General features: G+C 43.7%; 1 protein-coding gene across 1 annotated transcript in view; it reads right to left on the bottom strand.

Annotated features, from left to right (window-relative positions):
* The window catches only part of POLA2 (DNA polymerase alpha 2, accessory subunit), a 164551-nt gene extending 147539 nt beyond the window's left edge, over positions 1 to 17012 (bottom strand). The window contains 3 exon segments of the mRNA XM_030219771.1: positions 1770 to 1858; positions 2879 to 3000; positions 16727 to 17012. Of these exon segments, the coding sequence (XP_030075631.1) occupies positions 1770 to 1858; positions 2879 to 3000; positions 16727 to 16832 (317 nt within the window). The 5' untranslated portion in view covers positions 16833 to 17012.
* Positions 17013 to 27346: the final 10334 nt, after the last annotated feature.

Genomic DNA, 27346 nt, shown 5'->3' with positions numbered 1-27346 from the left:
CTCAAAACAGGTATACTCGAAAGCTGAATTTGGACGGCCCCCAACTGCTTTCCGTCACGGGGACAGGCAAAATTCTCGGGGGGTGGCCGAACGGTAGTGAAGGCGGGGCAGGGGGCGTTTCAGGGCGTGGTTAACAGATGGACCTCCGCGCCTGATAATGGAAAGAAGCAAGACGTCCCCGACGAGCATTTAGCCCACACAAAGTTGGTCCTGTTTTTTCACAACCAAGCTTCCAAAAAGTGCCCAAACTGACCAGATGACCACCGGAGGGAATCGGGGATGATCTCCCGTCTCCCCCAGTGGTCACTAACCCCCTCCCACCCTAAAAAACAAACTGTTTAAATATTTTTCCAGCCTCTATGTCAGCCTCAAATACCATACCTAGCTCCATGACAGCAGTATGCAGGTCCCCCGAGCAATTTTAGTTTAGTAGGTGCTGTGCGGGACCCATGCAGACAGCAAAAAATCGGAAGAAAAAAAAAAAAAAACATGCTCAGGGGGACCAGTGCACTACGAATGCTGGCCCCTCCCACGAGCAAATGGCTTGGATTAGGTCCGTTTTGAGATGGCTGGCAGCGGTTTCGATTATCGCTGAAAACCGCGGATGGCCATCTCTAGGTCCAGCGATCTCACCATTTGTGTCGTCTATCTCTAGAGTCGACACAAATGATGGGATTTCAGCGGGCCGAACCATATAATCGAAACCGAAGATGGACGGCCACCTCGTTTCGATTTTACGGTTCGCTCCGCCTCTTCGTGGAGCCGTCTCCGGAGATGGACGTTTTTACACATGGCGTTCGCGTTCGATTATGCCCCTCAAAAGTACATAGTAGGAGTCACAGTAGAAAAAGTGAGGAGTCAGAACCAAAGGTTTGGTGTACCAACTCCACAGACCTATCTGTGTTTTATTTAGTCTCTGCAGCTGGCATTTAATAATCATTTTTTAAAAGCAGCAATTTATAGGTTTTGTTTTACCTAATGTGCTCTAAGCGTTTTTAGCTCACACTAAAAAGCTGTGCTAAACGCAGAGATGCCCATAGGAATATAAGGGTGTCTCAGCACTTAGAGCCAGCTGATGTTAGCTGGAGCTAAAAACACTAGCGCACTTTAAGACCCCCATAGTGTACTATGGTGGTAAGGGGTAAGGAACCTTGAACATGATTCATCTTACATGTAGAAAATTACCTTTATCTACTGTTTCAATAACATGAAACTGACTGGTTATCCAGTTCTCCTAACATCACTTGCCACAAGCCTTGGAATGTGTTAACAGCAGAACACACTAGACAGTACTAAATGTTTTTGTGGTTGTGACAAAATAAAAAACTGTCCGTCCCCCCCCCCCCCCCCCCCCGAAGAATAACGATCCATCTATAGGAAAGCTCACTAAGGTGTAACCCCAAATGTGGGTTTTGTGACCCTATTTGGGGTCCCAAACCACAGTTTAGGAAGCTCTGCCATAGGAACATGACATACAAGTCTAACACACATGACATGTTCCAATCCTTCTTGTACAGGTTCCCTTCCTCACATTCCAACTATAAGGAGATAACTTCACTGCAGAAAGAGGACGGTGCTTTTTTAAACTGTACTGGTTGTGTGGCAGCCCAGCAACTAGCCCAACAATTTAAGACTGAAAAGGGTGACCAGATGACAAAAATTAATTCCCTTCTTCCTCTGCAGTCATCAGTGCCTTCAGGTAACACCTACTAGGAGTTGTGGTACTGGAAGGTGTAATGCTTTGTATGTGCCTTGGCTTTGAAGGATACAGTTCTTGGAGAGTGCTGAAATCCAGAGTTCCCAAGTTCTGGGTTTTCTTGACTGAAGCCTGAGTCTTAGCAGCTTTCTTACTGAGAACCTAGAAGAAATACACAGATAGACTTGGCTAACTGTACAACTATGTACAAAGGGAAACACTTGTAAAGCATCCTAACTGAACCTTGCAGCCTTATAAATGCAACATTGAAAATTTTAATGTGACTCCAAGCATGTATTAACGATGGTTTTCATAGTATGCCAATTATAAAACACTCTATGCAATTAACACTAATGCCACAGCCTTTCACCACCTCTATGATCATTCCCAAGCTCATTATTCATTTACTTTACGGTGAAAATTATGATGGCAGAAAATGAGTCATAAAGCAGCTACACCAGCGCAGTGGAAAAGGAGGATGCTAGTATTATATTATTTATGTTTGCTATACCAACATTTGTGAACACAGGTCACAGCTGTTCACAAGCAACAAAAATAAAGGAAAAGAACATCAAGTAAAAGAAGAAAAGTACACATTCATACCAAATTTAAAAGAAGGGGTTCTTTTACGAAGCTGCAATAGAAAGTGGCCAGCGTTGCAATTAGCGCTTGGGTCAGCCACACTCTCTCTGGCCACTTTCTAGCATGACATTTGGAATTGTAATTTGCACCAGTAATGGCCGTGTGCTAATTTCACAATTGGTGTGTTATTCCCACCGGGCTCACATGCTAATTCTGTGGTAATCAGCAGAGCGTGGCGATGATTATGTGCTGCCCCTGCGCTAGAAAATAATTTCTTTAGTAAAAGGGCCCCCAAGTGAGCCACTTCTGTCCCCTATTAATAATTGGCCAAATTAAAGGCCTGTTCAAAATAGGTCTTAAGTCCGTCAGCAAATTTCATATAGTTTTCCTGTATTTGATATACCAAAGCGGCAACTATGTAAAAGAACTCCCAGAAGTGACTACCTAGCCAATTCCACATATGCTTGATGGTTAGCAAAAACCCTGCTTTCAAGAACACGGCAGTCATTGCCAATGACTGCCCATGAAAACCACATGAAAGCCAAATGGGAAAAGGAAAAAGTACAATGCAAATAAAAATATAATTTTGCCCATAATTACTTCATGCTCCAAGACGTTTAGATTGTCCACAGTGAGGGAAAGCCTTTTAGTCGTACTGAAAGCAATCCATTCGTTTACAATGTCATCTTCTTTTAAACTGTACATCGAACACAGTTCTACCACTGGCAGAAAAAAAAAAGAACAGAAAAAAGATAAGATAAGACTGACAGCTTGAGTTAAGCACTCAAAAGTTAACCATAAAGAGATCACAAAAACGTGCCTTAAGCTAAATTGTAAAATGGGTAGAAAAGAGTCCTGCACCATAACTAGGAATTCAATCTCTTGATACGATTAAATCTATGTATTTCACTTAGGTAGTAACATAACATTTCAGATAAAGTAATATGTTTCTGGGTTAGTCTACAATAATATGATTGAAAAAAGGTTAAAAAAAAATCTATACATATATTAAAGGCTGCTTAGAGAGGGGCGTGACCAGCAGAAGAAGGAGGTGTTGATGCCCCTCTACAAGTTATTGGTGAGGCCCCACTTGGAGTATTGTGTTCAGTTTTGGAAGTCGCATCTCGCTAAATTGAAAAAAGGTAAAAAAAAACAACAATCTATACGTATATTAAAGGGAACATCTTGTTTCTGGACCAACTTTCAGGGGATGCAAAGCTAAAGGAACAGAATGATGTTACCTAAACATACAAATGAGTCACAAATCTCTAGCCCTTCCTGCTCAAGTACACAACTTTTATGCATATAAAAACGCCCCACATTTTTTTTTAAATGCCATTTATACAACTAGAAGCTGCTCTGAATATCAGCCCCTCCAATGTCTCTGTCCTTTTGGAGGCAATAATCAACCTCTGCAGGTTCCAGTGGAACCCATGTATAATTTTAACCTATGGACTTGCACAGTAATGAAAAAAATACTTTGCTTGTGGGTTTGTTTTCATTACTGTGAAACAAAAAAAAAAATTAAAACATCAATGGAATCAAACCCTAACCTCCCAAATATTTGATGATAATCAAAACAAATTCACTTCAATTTTAATTTTAAATATTATGATAAAGCCTATTTATTTAGGGCCCTGTTACTAAGCTGCACTGTAGGTGCCCAACTTTTAGGCGCGCTAATGCTAGCGACATCTATGGGTGTCCATCATTAGCGCGTGCTAAAAAGTTAGGGCCCTGTTTACTAAGACGCATGAGCATTTTTAACGTGGCCTACAATTAGTGTGCACGCTGTGTAGGCACCTATAGGAATAGTGTAGGCGTGTACACAGTTATGCATGTACATGGTTAACACGTATTAAAAACGCTAGCACGCCTAAGTAAACAGGGCCCTTAGTGTGCCTACAGTGCACTTAGTAAACAGGGCCCTTGATTTTTCAAAATGCAAGTCAGATTTGCATGCTCAATTCTTCATCATCATCCAACGAAATTCAATGCCATACAGTGCAATGCCACTAAAATAGTAACATAGTAAATGATTGCAGATAAAGACCTGTACAGTCCATCCAGTCTGCCCAACAAGATACTTTATATCTATACCCGAGTTTGATTTGTCCTTCCCTTTCTCAGGGCACAGACCGTAGAAGTCTGCCCAGCACTGTTCTTGTACTAAGTTCTGGAGCTAGCGTCAAAGCCCCTTAAAATTTACACTCCAGCCCATCCCTATCTATTCAGTCCACGATCAGGGCGTAGACCGTAGAAGTCTGCCAAGCTCCCATTTTGTTTCCCAATTACCGGCATCGCCACCCAATCTCCGCTAAGATTCAGCGGAACTATTCCTTCTAAACAGGATTCCTTTGTGTTTATTCCCACACGTTTGAATTCCATTACCGTTTCATCTCCACCACCTCCCGCGGGAGGGCATTCCACATATCCACCACCCTCTCCATGAAAAATACTTCCTGACATCAGTCCTGAGTCTGCCCCCCTTCAACCTCAATTAATGTCGTTCTAACCGACTTCCCGTCTCCGAAAAAGGTTCATTTGCGAATACCTTTCAGATATTTGAACGTCTGTATCATGTCACCCCTGTTTCTCCTTTCCTCCAAGGTATACATGTTCAGGTCAGCAAGGCTCTCCTTGTAACGGTTTGCAACGCAAATCCCATACCATTTTTGTAGCTTTTCTTTGCACTGCTTCCAGTCTTTTTACATCTTTAGCAAGATACGGCCTCCAAAACTGAACACAATCTCCAAGTGGGGCCTCACCAATGACTTGTAGAGGGGCATCAACACCTCCTTTCTTCTGCTGGTTACGCCCCTCTACACACAGCCTAGCATCCTTCTGGCCACGGCCGTCGCCTTGTCACATTGTTCTTCACCTTCAGATCCTCAGACACCAAAAGTCTTGTATCAAAACTCTTAATCAGTTCATATTTCTGCAATCAGTCACACAGCAATAAAAAAAAAAAAAAGTACTTTAACTTGTGTTTTCTTCTTCAGATCCCAACGGGGACCTGTTTCACCAAGACAGGCTTCATCAGGTGAAACTGCACATTTTTAAGCACATTGATGCCAAGTGCTTTTAATACTGATCGGCAGAAAAAATACCCACAAAGATTAACAAGGTGGTGTATTTTTACTGCTGTATATCTGGGCAATAAGAAAGCATGTCATTTGTGGAAATCAGGGCTATTTTATCTATGCAAAGAGCTTGTCATGTTACCCTCCAGGTTTGTTTTTGAAGTGTCTGATCATTTTAATTTTGAATTTTTTATGGTCTTTGACAGTACTAAATGTTCATTTTAGTATCCTGATCATAGAGCTATTGTTGCAGAAGGTAGTAAAGGAACTACTGCCGTGCTTTGCTTCAATAGCCTCATATCTGTGCAAATTTGTTACTGTCTTCTGTTTCCAGCCTGTGTCACCACTGCAGCATCCCTCTCCTCGTTTTCTGCACTGAATAATATGAACTACACTAGGGAGCATAAGGAAGGTCCTCATATTTGATGAATTTCTACTACTGTAGAACAAAGGAATCACAGAGAATAAGAGAGAGAGCAAGACAGAGACCCCATTCTGATGCTATACAATCTAGAGATCGAAAAAAACAGAAAAAAAAATGAGAGAAAACCTACAGCCAACGTTCCGAGAAGCTGAGTCCCTGAAAAAAGTATTCCCTGCTCCACCAGTACTAAACTTTCCAACCACCAACTAATCCTAAACAAATAAAGATGTGAAAACCAGGGTTTAAACTCAGAAGGAGAGAATGGCACAAATCCCTGAAATATACCATACTACAATCTACGCCAGCTCATAGCACAAGGACCCCCACATGGGAAACAGACAGACATTCAACAGAAAGGGATTTTACTTATGATCACCTCTAGTGTAGTATCTACCAAGGCTTGAGAAAATTATTTTAAAAAATAAACTAGCACAAAACTTATGACAGGTAAGACTCTCTTTCCTTATACACTAGTAGTGCAATAGGGCATAGGTTTGCTCAAGCTCATTAAGATGATTTACTAAGTAAATCAGGACCTTAACATGCCACTGCACAGCCCTGCAGCAATCAACAGGCCTCCGTCCTCCCCCTCAAAGTATGCTGTTAGTCTATGGCCATCCTCTCTTCAAAATTGCGCCTGAGGCTTTTGACTCTTGAACTGTCTGAGGTCAGATGAGAAATGAAGCCTTCTGTCTTGCTCTCTCACCCCTCCTTTGGCTTTTGATAGGATCCCAACTTACAGATAATAAACTGCTTTGATATATATATATATATATATATATATATATATATATAACTCTGGATTGATTAAGTACATCAAATTCATCATGAAAGTGTGGGTAGCCACACTCCAGCTGAAGTGTGAAGATGGGACAGTTTGTCATGCCTAACATCAAGATTCAGCAAGGCATTTCAGGAAAATGCCTTGTCACCACTTTTTTTTTTTTTAATGACACTTAATCCACTAAACTCCTACGGCTACGGCTTTAGCCTTAATCCAAAACGCAGTACCGTCACCTAATAGAAAAGCTATGTAGTCGTGACTTTTGGACTGGACAAATGTGCTAAATCTAGAATAAAGGGTTCTCAACCTAGTCCTCAATACACACCTTGCCAGTCAGGTTTTCAGAATGCCCACAATAAATATGCATGAGATAGATCTACATACAATAAAGGCAGCCTATGCAATTCTCCCATGGAGCAGTAGCCTAGTCGGTACAGCACCAGCCTTAACATCCAGAGGTGACCAGATCAAATCCCACAGTTGCTCCTCGTGTTCTTGGTCAAGTCACTTAACCCTCCACTGCCTCAGGTACAAAATTAAATTGTGAGCCCTCCAGAGACAGAGAAATGCCCAGTGTACCTGAATGTAACTCACCTTGAAATACTACTGAAAAAGGTGGGAGCAAAATCCAAATAAATATTCATTGTGGTATCCTGAAAGCCTGACTGCTTAAGTGTGTCCCGAGGACTGCATTGAGAACCATTGCTCAAGAATAGACCAGGGTGGCCCACCTCAGCCCTCCTAGCTGAGTTTTCAAGATTTCCACAATTAATAAGTTCTAGTTGCATACAATGGAGTCTGTGCATGCAAATGATCTCATGCATATTCACTGGGGAAATTCTGAAAACCTGACTAGGTTGCAGCCTTCAAAGGACAGAGGTGGGACACCCTGATATAGACCATATAGACCCCTTTAGTCTAAGTTTCTTTATTCAAAGATTTTGCAAAATACAAAGGAAAAACAAGAAACAGCAAAACAGAACAACAGAGCCTTGAATCGTGATGCACATGAGACATAAATATAGTCAGGCAGTATCTTGAACAAAAGAAGAAATAGGAGACCATTTATTGTGTATTTATGTATCTTACTGATTTCTTTGCTAGATAATGCTTCAAATGTATAGGTGGTGCATAACAAGCACCACCATTGATAATAATGACTATGGTGAAATTAGGCCTTACCAGCTAATTTTTTTTCCTCTAGACCCTCCAGACCGGTCAAGACGCTTGGTTAAGCACGCCTACCAGCAGAGGGAGACTGAGAACACTAACCTTTAACTGTGTACATACAACCTATGCCTAACCATAAATATCCAGTATACGCTTAGCAAAGCAGAGAAAAAAAATCTAACCCCAAAACCCCTGTACCTGGAAACCCAACAGATAAAATCCAACAGTGTGCCGAAACAGACGGAACAACAAAGCACCCCATTCTGTAGTATATTAGAGAAAAGACTTCTCCAAACTTACTCAAACAGTAAAGAAATAGCCATAGCAGAACACGGCTCAAAAAAGACGTCTGACATGGACGGGCTCTTGACCGGTCTGGAGGGTCTAGAGGAAAGAAAATTAGCAGGTAAGGCCTAACTGCACCTTCCTCAGCGACCCTCCAGACCGGTCAAGACGCTTGGGAAGTACCAAAGCAGTATAAAATTAAGGGTGGGAACCTTGAAACCCAGAAGACAACACTGCAGCTCCAAAGCCAGCATCGTCTCTTGCTTGAATATCAATCCTAAAATGCTTCACGAATGAATGGAAGACCATGTCGCTGCCTTACAAATGTCCTGCGGAGGAATAAAACTACTCTCCGCCCAGGAAGCGGCTACCACCCGAGTAGAATGTGCCTTAAGCATCGGAGGCACCGCAAGTCGCTTCAACAAGTATGCCGAAGCAATAGTCTCTTTTAAACCATCGCACCAGAGTTGCCTTGGAGGCCGCTGTACCTTTCTTGGACCTACAAACAACTTAACAGAAGCTCGAAAATCCTGTGTTCTGCTCAAGTAAGAACGCAAAATGCGTCAAACATCCAACTTAGCTAAAACGACGTTGAGAACGATCACCCGAACGATCACCCAACACTGGCAACAAAATTACCTGATTTATATGAAAAGAGGACACCACCTTAGGAACGAAGGAAGGAACCGTCCGTAAAAGTAACTTTCTCTCTAGCAAAAGACAAGAAGGGCTCCCTACAAGACAAAGCCTGATGTTCCGAAATTCTACGCGCCGAAGAAATGGCCACCAGAAAAACTGTTTTCAGAGTAAGATCCTTACGAGTGCTGGAAGCCAAAGGTTCAAACGGAGGCCCTACCAGTGCCTCTAAAACTAAATTCAAATCTCAAGGAGGAACCACTGGACGATGGTGGCAGCCAAAGCAACTTCACTGCCTTCAATAACTGCCCCACATCCGGAGAGGCCACTAAGGATACTCCCTGAACTTACCTCTGAGGCTGCCACCTGTACCTTCAGGGAAAGACAGCGAGAGACCCCTGTCTAAACCGTCCTGCAAAAACAAAACTTCCGCTATCAAAACACGCAAAGGAAGATAACTCCGCTCTTGGCACCATTCTTGAAAATCCGCCACACACGCACATAAGCCAAAGAAGTAGACCTCTTATGAGACCGCAACATAGGTTTTCTGCCAGGGTGATTGACACTTTCTTCCTTAATCTGTGCCTCTCAAGAGCCAAGCTGTAAGCGAGACTAGAGAGGGGTCAGCCATCTCGATCGGACCCTGAACCAATCTCACCCCGGGCCCCAACGGAATCGGTTCCTGCACTAGCAAATGTAGCAGATCTCCGAACCATGGACGACGAGGCCAATTGGGTACTACCAGTATCACTGGGTCCCAAATGACGCCCGATACACTGCACTACTCGCCCCACCAGCAGCCACGCAGGAACACGTAGAGCAATTCTTGATCCGGCCACGGGAGCACCAATGCGTCAATCCCCTCGGCTTGAGGATCCCTTCAATGACTGAAAAATCGAGGGACCTGAGCATTATCGGCCGACACCATTAGATCCAACACCATACGATCAAGACTGAGGGATGGAGATACCACTCTATGGGATCCAACGTGTGCCTGCTCAGAAAGTCCACGCTCACGTTGTCTACCCCTGCTAGGTGTACCGCCGAGAGAGCCTGAAGATGAGTTTCTTTCTGCCCAAAAACACTAACTCTGCTGCCTCTACAACTAGTGCTTGACTCCTCGTTCCCCCTTGCCGATTTACATATGCGAACGGCTGTGACATTGTCGGAAAGAATCCTGACTGCCTTGCCTTTGAGAAGACCCTGAAAGGACCAAAGAGCCAACCGAATTGCTCACGTCTCTAGGCGATTGATGGACCAACACGCTTCCTCCAACATCCAAGGGTTACCTGACAGACAATGAGCCCCCAGCCCCTCGGACCTCGTATCCGTGGTAAGCACTACCCAATTCGGATTGTCTAGCGGCATGCCCTTCGCTAGATTCAGAGAGTGAAGCCACCAGTGGAGCTGCATTGAGTACCTCCAGCAGAAGAAATCTCTCCTCCAAACACTGGGACTGAGGAGACCGACGACTCAACAGAGTTCCCTGCAACTGTCTCATATGGTCCCTGGCCCAAGGAACTACCTCTATTATTGCCGCCATCAGACCCAAGACCTGAATTTACGCACAACAGCCGAGGGCACCCTCTGTGCACAGAGCTGCCGAAATCTGCTTCTGCAACTTGGAAATGCGGGAAGCTGTCAGAACACCCGGCCTTTCTTCGTATCGAAACGCACCCCCAGATATTCTAGGGACTGCAAAGGTACTAGCTGACTCTTGGCCAGATTCACAACTCAGCCCAGTGACTGCAAAAGGTTACCACACGAGAGGTGGCCTCCTCGCTCTCCGACCTTGATTTGGCTCGAATCAACCAATCGTCTACATAAGGATGAACCAAAATGCCCTGCAAGCGCAGAGCTGCCGGCCACAACCACCATAATTTGGAAAAGGTGTGAGGAGCTGTCACCAGACTGAAGGGAAGCGCACAAAGCTGGAAACGTCTAAGACCACAAAGTGCAGAAAACGTTGATGCGCCGCCTGAATGGGAATGTGCAAGTAAGCCTCTGTCAGGTCCAACGAAGAAATTCCCCTTTCTGATTCGCCACAATTACTGATCGTAAAGTCTCCATCCGAAAGGAGGAACCTTTAGAGCTGCATTGACTCTCTTGAGGTCTAAAATGGGACGAAATGAGCCCTCTTTTTGGGAACCACGAAATAAATGGAATAACAACCCGTTCCCCTTTCCCTGGAGGAACGGGAACTACAGCTCCTAAATCGATCAGACACCTCGAATGCACAGAAGACAGGAGGAAGAAATCGGAGAGAGGACCTTCGAACTCTAGCGCATAACCATCTCTCACTACCTGCAGCACCCACTGGGTCTGACGTAATCTGGACCCACCTCTGGCAAAACAAGCGTAACCGAGCACCCATGCGCACCAGAGACTGGGCCCCCAAACCATCATTGAGAACACGGGTCGTACCGGCCATTCCCGAAGAGGATCGTGCCCTCCACAGCGGCCACCCCGAAAGGACTGAGTTCTCTGGAAAAAAATGACCCTAGTCCGCACCAGACCTACCCGGCTGATACCGCCTAGCTTCTCGAAACCGTCCGCGCACCGCAGACCCCCTAGAAGCCTTAGGATGAAGGCTCCGGAAGCCGAGGGACCTTAGCATCACCAAGCCCCCTCACCAACTTGTCCAACTCCTCCCCCAAAAGCAAAGAACCTTAAAAGGGAGCGAACAAAGTTTTGACTTAGAGGTCGCATCCGTGACCCAGCCCCGCAACCACAGGACCCGATGAGCTGCCACCGCTAGGGTCATGTTCTTTGCCAATGCCCGTAACAAGTCATAAAGCGCATCCGCCAAAAAAGATGACCCCCATCTCCAACTTTGCCAAATCCTGAATCCAGCAGGCCATATCAGACGGCGGGCTATCGAGGAGCCTCCCAGCCCAGCGGAAACATGCACGAGGTACCAGACTTCCACAAATAGAAGCTTGTAACACCAAGCAGACAAATCGAACTCCGCTTCAGAAAGGTCTCCAACTTCCTATCCTGGGGATCCCGCAACGCAGCCCCACCATCCACCGGAATAGCTGTAGCCTTAGTCACTGACGTCACCACGGCCGGGGCTTAAGAAAAATCTCTGTCCTCCTGGGGAACAGGATACAGCTTAGCTATGGCCCGAGCCACTTTACACTGAGCCTCCGGGGAATACCCTCCTGCTTTATCATGTCCCTCAGGTCTGCGTTCATGGGTAAAGAGCGGATACCCGCCTGATTCTACCTCTCCTTTTCTCCATCTATACTTCCTCCTTGCTGCTCTAATCTCAGCCCACAGTTTTCAATAATCACCTTTACGCTGATGACTCCCAGATCTACCTCTCCACACCAGAAATCTCGGCAGAAATCCAGGCCAACATATCTGCCTGCCTGTCTGACATTGCTGCCTGGATGTCTCACCGCCACCTGAAGCTCAATATGTCCAAAACTGAGCTCCTTATCTTTCCCACCTAAACCAAGCTCTCCCCTTCCCCCACTATTTCTGTCGACAACACCCTCATTCTTCCTGTGTCATCTGCTTGTAACCTTGGGGTCATTTTCGACTCCTCCCTCTCCTTCTCTGCACATATTCAACTGATTACTAAAACCTGTCGTTTCTTCCTCTATAATATCGCCAAAATTCGCCCTCGTCCTTTCTGAGCACTCTACCAGAACCCTCATCCACACTCTCATCACCTTTCGCTTGGACTACTGCAACTTGCTTCTCACAGGTCTTCCACTCAGTCATCTCTCTCCTCTTCAATCTGTTCAAAATTCTGCTGCACGATTAATATTTAGCCAAAGTCGCTATGCCCATATCAGCCCTCTTCTGAAGTCACTTCATTGGCTCCCTATCCGTTTTCGTATACAGTTCAAGCTCCTCTTATTAACCTATAGGTGCATTCACTCTGCTGCCCTCACTACCTCTCCACCCCCCATCTCTCCCTACACTCATTCCCAGGAACTCCGTTCACTAGGCAAATCTCTCCTAATTGCACCCTTCTCCTCCATTGCTAACTCCAAACTCCATTCATCTCACCACACCTTATGCCTGGAATAGACTTCCTGAGCCATTATGTCAAGCTCCATCCCTGACCGCCTTCAAATCCGGGCTAGAGGCCTACCTGTTTGATGCTGCTTTTAATTCCTAACTTGTCACCTGCTCATAACCTTTATCTTGTCTTCCTCTCTTCAATAGTCCCTTTTCCCTATGTGTCCTGTCTGTCTGTCCTACCCTTATCCCTTATTTGTCCTGTCTGTCCTGATTTAGATTGTAAGCTCTTTTGAGCAGGGACTGTCTTTTCTTCATGTTCAGTTGTGAAGCACTTTGTACGACTGGTATGATTAGTAGTAGTAGTAGTGATTCCCTTAACCAACGGGTCCACCTACTTCCCATCCCCCAGCGGGACCTCCGCAGGATCAAATTTTAAGGTAGCAGACACCTGATCAATAAGTTCAGATAATTCATCCCTGTGAAAAATCCGAAAACCGAAGGGTCCTCTCCTGCAACGCAAGCTCCTTATCTTGTCCTTCCAGAGACCACTCGCCTCTTCCAGTGGACTAAAATCGCCCTCAGAATCTGAGGAAGAAAAAATCTCCTTCTCCTCAGACCACTCCACATGCGGTCTTTTAGCGAGCCCACCCCCCCCCCCCCCCCGTACTAGACTAAGGGGCTCCTCTCCGCGACGGCCCACCTTCCAGGCTTGAAACATACTCCATATAAAATCCATAGGAAAACCCCATTCTTCCAGAGGCTTCCACCCCTGCAGATTGCCCCGCAAACGGGATTCCCTGTGGTGCCACGATCGCTCAGCTCCCGCTTGAGCCAAATCCAAGATGGCGGCGGTTCCCACCAAAATCGGAACCGCCGCTGAAACTCCCGCATGAGGTTCCTCAACCTCATGTAGACCGGCCACGGGAACCTCCGCCGCTAACACTGGCGGCGCGGAGGCTTGAGACTTGGGCTTTCCACAAACCCGGCACAAACTGCCCACTGCATCTAAACCCCGACGCGCACAAGACCGACAGCGAAGGAGCTTCCCCCAACATGCCCCGAACACAAAAGAAACAGCTGATCCAAACTAAAAGCGCAAAAATAGTAAAGGCAAACAAACACCTTACCAGAAACCTTGCAAGCCTCGCTCTCCGAGGCCATCTGACCAACCCCGGAAAAAACGGGGTGCAGCTCCTGTAGCTCGTCTTACTTGTCTCTTTTTTTTTTTTAACCTTATTTGAGCCCCACTGCTAAAGACTACCAGGCACTCAAGGCTGCAGCACTACACTGTAGCCGAGGCACAAAGCTGCCCAAAAAGGGAGAGCCAGCCAGGGGAGGGACCTGGCCACCCGGGTGTGACACCCCAAAGGGGACAATGGCAGGCCCCACTGGACCCAGCAACCCCTAGCACACGAAGGTATTCCAGGCACAGGGATTTCCTCTTTTCCCTAGGGAAGAAAAAATTAAACTAATCTCCTGAGAAATTATCTAAATCCTAGCAGACCGGACAAGCTGCACAGGCTGCATGTCTACCCTCTGCTGGAGACTGAGATATACTGGATATATATGGTTAGGCCACAGGTTATATGTACACAGTTAAAGGTTATTGTTCTCAATCTCCCTCTGCTGGCTAGGCGTGCATAATCCAAGCGTCTTGACCGGTCTGGAGGGTCGCTGAGGAATACATAAATTCTTCCACAAATTTAAAATAATTTTTAGAGCAAGAGACTGCAAAGAATACAGTAAAGAGCATTCAGATTGTATTAACAAATCTTGAAAGCAAAGAGATTTCAGTATAACATATTTAAAATGTAAATAACACTTTATAGCAAGGACCATTACATCTGAAGGTGAAGACATTCAAATAAAAGATGTTTCAGGGAACCCAATTCTTTGTCACAAGACCAGCATTTTTAAGATAGGGAAGGGTTAATCAGGTGAGATCTTATGGGGGTCCAAATAGCTCTATGCATTAAAAAGAACAGATTGCGTAACATTTGCAGATCAAGATGCATTGAAATTAATACACCAAAAGGAGTTCCAGTCTTTATCATGTAATGTAAAATCAGTATCTTCCTGCCAAATCTTTTTCAAGCTATTCAATTTAACATAATTTAATGATTGTAGCAACCTATAAAAGTAGGACGTTGCATGCCCTGTAGCCATAAACTGCTTACAGTGGGAGAGTAAAGAAGGCGTGGCAGGGAGACTGGAGCATGAAATGCCAGATTTAATAGCATGTGATAGCTGAAGCCACTGATAAACAGCAGTGTCAGGAAGACTGAATTGGGATTGTAAAGTGGCAAATGATTTCCAACTGAGTCAGAGTCAAATACGTCATTAATATCCCAAATATATGCTGCCAATGAGGCCACGATATTGAGCACAAATCAATATATTGGAATTAAACTAAAGAGAGTATTGTAGAGATTGAGACAAGGATATCCATACATTTGTCCAGTTCTTTAAGGAGGTTGTAAGTAATTTTGACAATCGGATTAGAAATGAAACTAGCTACGTAATGCAAGGTTCCACGTTAGAAGTCACAGACCAAGAAAGGGATCTAGGCGTCATCGTTGATAATACATTGAAACCATTTGCTTAGTATGCTGCGGCAGCTAAGAAAGCAAACAGAATGTTAGGTATTATTAGGAAGGAATGGAAAACAAAAATAGGATGTTATAATGCCTTTGTATGCCTCCATGGTGCGACCACACCTCCAATATTGTGTTCAATTCTGGTCGCCGCATCTCAAAAAAGATATAGTGGAATTAGAAAAGGTACAGAGAAGGGTGACAAAAATGATAAAGGGGATGGGACGACTTCCCTATGAGGAAAGGCTGAAGCTTCTAGGGCTCTTCAGCTTGGAGAAAAGACAGCTGAGGGGAGATATGGTAGAGGTCTATAAAATAATGAGTGGAGTGGCATGGGTAGATGTGAATCGTTTGTTTATTCTTTCCAAAAATACTAGAACTAGGTGGCATGTAGTAAAGCTACAAAGTAGTAAATTTAAAACGAATCAGAGAAATTTTTCTTCACTCAACGTGTAATTAGACTTTTGAAATCATTGCCAGAGAATGTGATAAAGGCAGTTAGTTTAGCAGGGTTTTAAAAAGGTTTGGACAGCTTCCTAAAGGAAAAATCCATAGACCATTATTAAAATGGACTTGGGGAAAATCCATTGCTTATTTCTGGGATAAGCAGCATAAAATGTATTGAGCTTTTTTGGGATCTTGCCACATATTTGTGACCTGGACTGGCCACTGTTGGAAACAGGATGCTGGGCTTGATGGACCGTTGGTCTGTCCCAGTGTGGCAATACTTAATATCCTTATGAGGTAAGGCCATACCAGGTGATAGTAACAACAATTTAGACAAGATTTTTTCTAATGAGGTATAAAGGAAGCTGGAAATAAAATAGGGAACATATTGAGACAATATAATATTTTAAGGGCAATAACCATTTTTAAGGAATCCAAAAGGTCCTATCATGAAAGGATTTTGTCCATGTTGGTCTTCGCTGAGGAAGCAAGTTCTCTGTCAAAGTAAATACCCAGTTATTTAATAGAGAAAATAACTCATTTAAATTGGCAATTGGGAATAGTAAATGGGATGCAAAGATCATTAAAAGGAATATTCAATATAGCCTGAGATGGAGAAGAATGAAACAATTTAAGTAAGGGTAGATAATGACTGTTGACATATTTTTATACTTATCAAACCCTCATCAGCATAAGCTGATAATTTGAACTTTAATGATTAAACTGAATGCCAGTAATACAGAGATCTTGTCTAATTTTGGCTAGGAGAGGCTCCAAGTCTAGATTAAATAATAATGGGAGATGGGACAATAATAGACACCTTACCACCCTGTCTTCTTTGCCCAATGTTCGTCTCCAAACCCAGCAAGCATAAGAGTAATAGCACAGAATGTAGAAAAGGTGATAATGTGAAAAGAACGTGTCTCACAAACATACAAGACTGCTTGCTTTCCACAACAGATGAATGATTGGAGGAAGAGAGATTTTAAAAGAGTGCCCTAAAAGACCTATGGGAGGAGGGCTTTACCCCTTTGATGGCTCACTCACTTCTCTCCAGCAAGGTCTGTTCCTCTTCCCCCTCTTCCAGCTCCAGGCCAAACGTTTGCAGCTCCTGCGCTATAGCAGTGGCAGACACCCGCAACTGCGGCGCCATAGCGGTACCTTAACCGGAGGGGGCGAGGTAGATTTAGAAACTAAAAGAAAATTAATCCCGCAGTAGCAAAAATACGATATGGAAACCGACTTTGATGATGCAAAAAACGCCTAGTTCGGCTTCCTCATCCAAGACAGAACTGAACCCGCCCGTTCATAATTTCCCGCCACGACCATTCCAGCTAAGGCCTGACAAGGAAGAAAGACTTTACTTTCTCCCGCCCCCTCCAAGACTTCTGACCAATCAGAAGCGAAAAACATAACTCCCCCCCCCCCCACCCTCTTTCCTTTAGCCCTATTAGCGTGGGGAATATAGGGAACCAAGACGTTCCCAAGCTCACCTACCGGCAAAGAGGATGCATTGAGAACAGAAGATGAAGTGACGTCAATAGTAGAAGCCACTTAGGTTAATCTGTGTTTCCCCTTCTTCGTGCAGCTGTCGTTCTGCGTTCGCTCAAAACAAAGCAAACCGATAGCTGCTTCATCCACGTTCTTCTTTATTGTTTGCAGCATTTTTATTTTTAATCTCATTTATATTTTCAAACATTCCAGCTTGTGCAGCATACGGATGTACACAGAGGAAGTAGTTTGTTATAAATCTTAATCAGTGTGTCAGTTGGAGGGGCAGGTTATTATATTCGTGCAGAGATTTTTTTCCCCTGGTAAAGGGCCACTAAAACAGACATCATGTTATGAGAATCAGGTGCTCAACATTCAGCGTTTCTATTTATTTATTTATTTACTTATTTATGACATTTATATCCCACATTAAACATAAATTAGGGGAGCATTTAAAATCTTTTTATTTCCTGTGCCTAGATCAAAAGAGAAAGATAGTTTGTGGGATCTTGCTCGTTTTGTTTTGTGGAATGCATTGGTATATTATACAAATGCACTTAATATTGTTTATTATTACTATTTAATGAAAGATATTAAATAATGAGGGAAGGATTTCCTTCGTTCAGAACTGTCCAGTCTAAATGTGTCAGCATTTTCCAGTTTTGTGATATATATTTATATTTCTTCTTCAAGTCATTTTCAGCAGCATTTTCTCAGTTATTACCTAAATAAGAACACAATTATGTGAATATGTTTTGGATGTTACTGAATTCTATTATTCTGTCTCACTGTATTTCCAGTTTTGGCACAGTATAAGTCATCACAAGGACAAAATATAAGAAAGCCAATGGACAGCATTAGGGGCTTATAGCCCATTTAGTTATGTTTAAACAAATGAGAGATCTGCATGAAAGAAAATATTTATTTTTATTATTTTGTCTTATGAAAACCACGTGTCCCTGAAACATTCTCAAAACAGAATAATCCATTTGTACAAAAGAGATGAGGTAAAAAGATGTGATTCCATGTGCCCCAATAAGAAGAGTTTAATTTTACTTTCAATCTTTATAGCACCAGGCTTTCCAAGGTAGATTACAACAACAGTTCAGATGACTCCAAAAGTAAGCATGATATCTTCACTAAAATTTGGCCATGTATTACTGTATTATATAGAACAGTGTATATTCAGTTTTGGTTTCATGATATTTATATCTACATATATGGGAAGTTTTCAAATAAATTAAAAAGCTGTCGAGTATTTAAAATCTCCCCCCCCCCCCCCCCTTGTGCCTAGATCAAAAGAGACAGATGGAAAGTGAGAACATGCTCCTTGTGTGTTGTGGAATGCAGTGGTATATTATAAATGTTCACTAGATATTTTTTATTACTACTATTTAATGAATAATGAGGGAAGAGCTATCTTCATGGAAGAGGGCTGTTCAGAGCCAGTTATGTTTAGAAACATGCCTGCCCAACCTCAAGTACCGTAACACCAATGTTTTCCCCAAATATGCACAATGTATATGCATGAGATAACAGCATTTACTCAGTAATTACCCGAATTCGAACACATAACATAAGAACATAAGAGTAGCCATACTGAGTCATACCAGTGGTCCATCTAGCACAGTATCCTGTTTCCAAGCAGTGGCCAAGCCAGGTCACAAGTACCTGGCAGAAATCCAAATCATGGCAGCATTCCATGCTACAAATCCCAGGGTAAGCAGTTGCTTCCCTATGTCTGTCTCAATAGCAGACTGTGGACTTTTCCTCCGGGAACTTGTCCAAACCTTTTTAAAACCCAGATATGCTAACCATTGTTATCACATCTTCCGGCAAAAAGTTCCAGAGCTTGACTATTCGTTGAGTGGAAAAATAGTCCTCCTATTTGTTTTAAAACTATTTCCATGTAACTTCCCTGAGTGCCCCATAGTCTTTGTACTTTTGGAATGAGTAAAAAATTGATTTACTTCTACTTGTTCTGCACCACTCAGGATTTTGTAGATCTCAATCATATCTCCCCTTATCCGTCTCTTTTCCAAGTTGAAGGGCCCTAACCTCTTCAGCCTTTCCTCATGTGAGAGGAGTTCCATCACTTTTATCATTCTGGTCACTCTTCTTTGAACCTTTTCTAATTCCATTATATCTTTTTTGAGATACGGCGACCAGAACTGAATGCAGTACTGAAGGTGCAGTCACACCATGGAGCGATACAGAGGCATTATATTATTTCCGGTCTTATTCACCATCCCTTTCCTAGCATCCTGTTTGCTTTTTTGGCTACCACCGCACACTGAACAGAAGATTTCAGTGTATTATCTACAATGGCACCTAGATCTTTTTCTTGAGTTCTGACCCCCAAGGTGGACCCTAGTATCAGGTAACTGTGTTTCGGATTATTCTTTCCAATGTGCATAAGCTTGCATTAAGGGGCCCTTTTATAAAGCTGCGGCAAAAGGAGGCCTACACCGGCATCAGCAGGTGTTTTTGACGTGCACCGAAGCCCGCTTTTACCACAGCAGGTAAAAGACAGGTTTCCCTCTTCTTAAAGAAATGGCCATGCGGCAAGTGACCATGACTTGTCATGCGGCCATTTCAGGGTGGAGCACTTATTGCTACCCATTAAGGTGGCGGTAAGGGCTCCTGCGCGAACCCCATTGAGATGGCGCTAAGGGCTCCCTCGCTAACCCAGTGGTAACCAGGCAGCGTGCGTAACTGCCCGATTACCGCCAGATACACATAGGCATTACAAAAATTGAAATATTTTTGCAGTGCTAGAAATGCGCTCTGTGGGAGGGAACTAGCGCTGGGCTGCTGCGGTAGCCCGGCAGTATTTCCCTTTTAAAAAGGACCCTGAATTTCATCTGCCATTTGGATACCCAGTTTTCCAATTTCCTAAGGTCTTCCTGCAATATTTCACAGTCTACACATGTGTTAACAATCTTGAATAGTTTTCTGTCATCTGCAATTAATCACCTCACTCGTCGTTCTGATTTCCATATCATTTATAATAGCACCAGTCCTAGTACTGATCCCTGAGGCACTCCTCTGTTCACCTTCCTTCATTGAGAGAAATAACCATTTAACCCTACCCTCTGTTTTCTGTCCAGTAACCAATTCCTAGTCCTCTCCAGAATCTTGCCTAATTTTTTCTGGAGTCTGTCATGAGGAACTATATCAAAAGTTTTCTGAAAATCTAGATACACTACACAGTGATCTTCTCTGTTTTGTCAGGTCACATATATGAATGTGATCTGGTCGGAAATCAGGTGCTTAAAATATTTGCAAGTGCGATTATATTATGCAGGCAAACAATACACCACCAAACTACAAAATAGCAAGCAGCACACTATTAGCCGTCAGGTTCACACAAAGATAATAATTTTAAATGGAAAATAAATTGGGTGGTCGCCTGCTATTTTATTTATTTATTTATAACATTTATATCCCGCATTATCCCAAACAAGTTTGTGCTCAATGTGGCTAACAGTAAACATTTGCAAAAAGTACAATACAATTAGTAATTTTTATTTATTTATTACATTTGTATCCTACATTTTCCCGCATAGCAGTAGGCTCAATGTGGCTTACAGGTTCCTGAGAGGAGAGTACCAACTCCGGGAATATATACAGAGTGGAAAATAGAGTAACAGTAGGTGCAAGGAAGCTGATAAGCTTCCAGAAAAGAGAATACAACTCTGGGACGAATATATAGTAGCATATAGAGAAAAGTAATCCCAATGAGGCTGATAAGTCTCTGGGGATGAGACTACAGCTTCTAGTGAACAATACAGAGTAGGATAAGGGTAGAAGTACACTTAATTATAACTGGAGTAAAATTCGTACAGTTTCAGTGTGTACTTATGGCTGTGATTTCTGAACATGCGGCATCATTAAAGGATAGACTTTTAAATGCCAGGTTGTGTAGATATGCTAATCTTAACATTGTTAAATGTTTCAGACCTATCCATTGACTTGCTGTCATGATGTTATTATTATTGTCCAGAAAGAATGGATAGGATTTTTCAGTTTTGGTACAGTATAAGTCTGCACAAGAACAAAATATAAGAAAACCAATGGATTGCATTAGGGGCTTATAGCCTATTTAGTTATGTCTAAACAAATGCTAGATCTGCTTAAAACCAAAATATTTATTTTTATTATTTTAATTTATAAAACCACTTGTCCCTGAAATATGCTCAAAACAGAATAATCCATTTGTGCATCTAAAATGTGATCTCCTACAAAAGAAATAAAGCAACAATATGATTTCATGTGCCCCAAAGAAAGGAGAGTTTAATTTTACTTCCATTTAATTTCAATATATTCCTTCTTCATAACACCAGGCTTCTCAAGGCAAATTACAACAACAATTAAGATGAACCCATCAGAAAACAGGATATCCTCAATGAGATTTGGCCATGTATTACTGGATTGTATAGAACAGTGTAGAAAAATGAGCACAAAATACAGAGAGTTTATTACTACTGTTTCTACCAGCTACAATAATTTTTTTGCTGGTTTAGTGACTTCCATTTTTATGTATGTACATATGGGAAGCTTTAAAATAAATTTTTTTAAAAAGCTATCAAGTAAAAAAGATCCACACAGGCAGTCATAAGCGTTTGCTATTGTTTTTATATAGAAATATCTTTATTGTCCTCATAAGCAAAAATAAAGGCATATAGGACTAGTGGCGTACCAAGGGGGGGGCAGTGGGGGCGGTCCGCCACGGGTGCACGCCGCTGGGGAGGTGCCGCGGCGCGCTCCTGTCAGCTGAGTTCGCTAACTTTGCTGCAGCTCCCTCTGCCCCGGAACAGGTTACTTCCTGTTCCGGCTGGGGCAGAGGGAGCTGCAGCGAAGTCAGCGAACTCAGCTGACAGGCGCGCGCCGCGGCACCCCCCCCCCCCCAGTGGCGTGCACCCGGGAGGGGGAGTCATTTCGCCGGGGGGGGGGGGGGGGGGCGCATCGGCGATCCTCCCCGGGTGTCATGCCGGCTAGGATCGCCACTGTATAGGACTAGATTCTATATATCATGCCTAAATATTGTGCACAGTAAAATATTCCACCTAGGCATGCTCTACCACCCTTATGTGCGAATACACCTAAGTCCAGGCATACGTGTAAACCTACATGTGGTATGAGCATACGGGTAAATTTCGTTGCTGTGCGCAGTATATAGAATACTAGCCGTTAAGCCCGTTAAAACGGGCGAGATTTGTGTTTTGCAAAATGTAATAATTCTCACCTCCATCCATCCATGTCCAGCAACCCTGCTCCCCTGCCCTCCCCCCATGTCCCGCAGCCCTCCTGTATCCCCTGGCCTCCCCCCGCCCACCAACCATCCTCTCTCCCCTGCCCTCCCCCTATATCCAGCAACCCTCCTCTTTCCCTTGGCCTCCCCCCCATCCACCAACCCTGCTCTCTCCCATGCCCTCCCCCATGTCCAGCAACCCTCCTCTCTCCCCTGCCCTCCCCTCCATCGATCCATGTCCAGCAACCCTGCTCTCTCCCCTGCCCTCCCCCCATATCCAGCAACCCTCCTCTCTGTCCTGCTCTCTCCCCATGTCCAGCAACCCTCCTCTCTCCCCCCTGCCCTCCCCCATGTCCAGCTACCCTCCTCGTCGCCGCTCCCTCTTCCCTCCATGCCGGGCCCCCTGCACTGACATGAGAGCGCCTCTCACCTCTGTGTGAAAGCACTGCAGGCAGCAGCAGATCGCTCTGCTGCTGCCTGCAGCGCTTCCACATGGAGGTGAGAGGTGCTTTCATGTCAGTGGGCCTGATACGGAGGGGGTGGGAGCGGCGACGTCGGGGATGGGGGGGTGGAGGTTGGTGCGCCGGCGATGTTGCTTCATCTCCAGGCTCCAGCAGCAGCAGCAGCGTCTGTTTCCCTCTCTGCTCCGCCCTCTGACATCATCACGTCTTGACGCGAGGGCGGGACAGAGAGGGAAGTCTCTACTGCGCATTTGCGGGTGAGTCGGTCACTTGTCATTTATATGTTTGATGTGAAAATCTACATCATTACCTGTATATAGCTCCATTCCCCAATTAGAAGCTTTGGAGATAGTATCAGGGGTATTGGAATCAAGAATTCCAACAGAATGTTTGTTGAAATTAACTGTTAGCATTAATGGAGAATTATTTTTTATTTCAAGACGAGCTGTATTTACAGATTACAGGAATAGCGATGGGGGCCATGTTTGCGCCATCTATAGCAAATTTATTTATGACCAATTTTAAGAAAAAATGGATCAAAAATTCACCGTTCATTTCTAAGATGGCTGTTTGGAAACGGTTAAACGATGATATTTTTTTTAATCTGGCAAGGCGATGAAAAAGAATTAGATCAATTTGTTATTTGGTTAAATTCCTGTTATGAGAAAATTCAGTTTACCAGCATGTGTTTTAAGAGGATGGGGCAATTTTTAGACTTTGAGGGCCATTTTCAAAAGGGACGTCCTTGCAAAACGGCGAAATCCAGGGGCGGGGAAACCCGTATTTTTGAAACAAGATGGATGTCCATCTTTCATTTTGAAAATACCGTCAGGGATGTCCAAGTCCTTAAATTTGGACGTCCCTAGATTTGGTCGTCCCTAGACATGGACATTTCTGACTGTCAGCGATTTTAGAAACCAAAGATGTCCATGTCAAAAACGGCCAAATGCAAGCCATTTAGTCATGGGAGGTGCCAGTATTTGTAGTGCACTGGTCCCCCTGACATGCCAGGACAGCAACCGGGCACCCTAGGGGGCACTGCAGTGGACTTCATAAATTGCTCTCAGGAACATAGCTCCCTTACCTTGTGTGCTGAGCCCCCCAAAACCCACTACCCACAACTGTACACCACCAACATAGCCCTTACGGATGAAGGGGGCACCTATATATGGGTACAGTGGGTTTCTGGTGGGTTTTGGAGGGCTCGCTGTTCCCTCCACAAATGTAACAGGTAGGGAGGGTATGGGCCTGGGTCTGCCTGTCTGAAATGCACAATAGTACCCACTAAAACTGCTCCTGGGACCTGCATGCGCTGTCATGGACCTGAGTATGACATCTGAGGCTGGCATAGAGGCTGGCACGACATATTTTGAAAGATGTGTTTTGAGGGTGGGAGGGGGTTAGTGACCACTGGAGGAGTAACGGGAGGTCATCCCCGATTCCGGTGGTCATCTGGTCATTTCAGGCACCTTTTTGTGCCATAGTCGTAAGAAAAACAGGTCCGGGTGAAAACGTCCAAGTGTTCTTCAGGGATGTCCTTGTTTTTTTCGATTATGGGTCAAGGACGTCCAAGTGTTAGGCATGCCCAAGTCCCGCCTTCGCTACGCCTCCGACACGCCCCCTTGAACTTTGGCCGTCTTTGCGATGGAGTGCAGTTGGAGACGTCCTAAATCGGGTTTCGATTATACCGATTTGGACGTCCCTGGGAGAAGAAGGACATCCATCTTCCGATTTATGTCAAAAGATGGACGTCCTTTTCTTTTGAAAATGAGCCCCATTGAGATAACAATTGAAGGACTTATGTACTTATGACAAGAACTGTTGACAAAAGTACTCTGCAAATCTACAGATAGGAATACATTTCTACAGTATCAAAGCTGTCATCCGAGGAAGTTGAAAAACAACCTGCCCTTTTCACAATTCTTGAGATTCTGGAGAATTTGTGTGAGAGAATGATTTTAAACATCAAGCTAAACAATTTGGAAAACACTTGGAAAAAATAGGATATCCATTAAATGTGGTTAAATCTGCTTATTGAAGAGCAAAATGTAATAATAGAGAACTACTATTACAAAAAAAAGAGCAACAAGAGGATTCTCTTGATAAGATAACTACATTTGTAGTGCAATTCACTACGGGAGAGGAATTGGTGGCACAGATAATCAAAAGAAATGTAATGCAATCACATAATTTATTTGGTGATCAACAAGTGAAATTTAAGTGCCTTATATAGAATCCAGGGGATAGTTCTGTATATAGTGCTTGTTTTGTGCCTACAGTTCAATGCTACCAATCCCAGGGCAACCAGTTACTTCCCCCATGTCCATTTCAATAACAGACTATGGATGTTTCCTCCAATAACTTGTCGCAAACCTTTTTTAAACCCAGATACGCTAACCTCTGATACCATATCCTCCGGCAACGAGTTCTAGAGCTCAACTATTCTTTGAGTGAAAAAATATTTCCTCCTATTTGTTTTAAAAGTATTTCCATGAGTGTCCCCAGGTCTTTGTACTTTTTGAAAGAGTGAAAAATCAATTCACCTTCACCTATTCTACTCCACTCAGAATTTTGCAGATCTCAATCATATCCCCCCTCAGCCATCTCTTTTCCAAGCTGAAGAGGCCTAACTTCTTTAGCCTTTACTCATATGGAAGGAGTTCCATCCCCTTTATCATTTTGGTCACTCTTCTTTGAACCTTTTCTAATTCCACTATGGGGCTCATTTTCAAAGCACTTAGCCTTACAAAGTTCCATAGTAACCTATGGAACTTTGTAAGGCTAAGTGCTTTGAAAATACGCCTCCATATCTTTTTTGAGATATGGTGACCAGAATTGAACACAATACTCAAGGTGAGGTCACACCATAGAGCGATACAGAGGCATTATAATATTCTTAGTTTTATTTTGCATCCCTTTCCGGTTTGCATTTTTGGCCGCCGCCACACACTGGCCAAAAGATTTCAGCGTATTGTCTACAATTACACCTAGATTTTTTTTTCTTGAGTGCTATGTTGGACCACAACAAATGGCTCTCACAAGCCCATGAAAGCCCACTCCAGCACACCAATGGCAAAAACGCATTTTTTTGCAACTATTGAAATTTGCATATCAAAGGGAAAATTACCTATCAAAATAAACTCCTAGATATTTGAAATGATCAACTAAGGCGATAGGCTTCCAATTAATTGATGGGCAGAGAGAAGGGGATGAGAGCTGACTGGTGAGCCATATAGCTATAGTTATTGAATAACTGAGTACAAGACAATTTTCATTAAGCCAGGTTGGAACAGCAGACAGGTAAGATTGTAGGGGAAAGAGAGTCAACATAAGAGATGAGATGAGAAGAATGTCATTAGCTTAGTGCAGTGGTTTCCAAACCTGATCCTGAAGACATTCCAGCCAGTCAGTGGAGTGCATGCTAATCTCTCTCATGAATATTCAGTGTGGATATCCCAAAAACCTGACTGGTTGGGGTGCCTCCAGGATCAGGTTTGGTAACCACTGGCATAGTTGAAGGCATTAATTCTGTGATTCTGTACTAACTTCATAAGAAGATTCAGGAAGATGTTAAAGAGTAAGGGAGCTAATACCAAGCCCTACAGTACACCATAGTGAATCTGATAAATCCTCTAGCATTTCCTAGTGTGAGGACCATTCATGAGGCTCCAGACATCAGCTGCATTTGTCCATGATTATGTAACTTTCTTGGGTTACTTTTGGTAAAATTACAAGGTTTTTCGTTGGGTCAGGGCCAAGACCAGTTTGCCCTGAGAGGCTGTTGGCACTAGCAACCCACTCACTCCACACTCCTCAACACACAATAAGTCAGTCCAGGTCAGAATTTGGTTACTTATATGGAAATCTTTAAACAAAAAAGGGAGAACTTCTCAACAGCTACAATATTTATAGGCAGAGGCAGAAAACAGAATTTTCATCATAACACAGTCTCCAGTCAGCTTCTTTAGGGCTCTAGAGGCTTCTGAGAAAGTTCTCAGTTGTAGTACATGTGCCTGGATGGGTTCTTCCCCAGACAGGAGCTTCTCTTTAAGTTTCTTTAACTCAGCAGATCCCAGGGACTTCTTCCCTGTCCCTTCCTGCTTCTCTGGTTCGGATCTTCTGTATTCCTTCAGTTTCCCCTGCAGTCTCTTTCCTTATCTTCTTCTTCAGGAGTAGTGATGGGCTGGTCCCCCATTCCTGCTGACAACAAATGGCTAGTGGAGAAGCGTCTGCTGCTCTGTCACTGATGTCTGGAATGCCCTTCAAATGGAGATGGTGGGAACAAAAACAGTGATGGAATTCAAAAAGGCATGGGATAAACACAGAGGATCCATATATAGTAGGATGAGGGGTTTAAAGCAAAACAGTAACTTCACACCTCAGAAAAGACACAAAGAAGTGTAACCTGCATGGAATGGCAGGTATAACCCTAGACAAAAGCATAGGAGGAAACCTGCATGT

The sequence above is a fragment of the Microcaecilia unicolor genome, chromosome 11 (genome assembly GCF_901765095.1).
Source record: "Microcaecilia unicolor chromosome 11, aMicUni1.1, whole genome shotgun sequence".
NCBI classification, from domain to species: Eukaryota; Metazoa; Chordata; class Amphibia; order Gymnophiona; family Siphonopidae; genus Microcaecilia; species Microcaecilia unicolor.
Note: the sequence above shows the minus strand (reverse complement) of the source record. Positions and strands in the feature narration are given on the sequence as shown.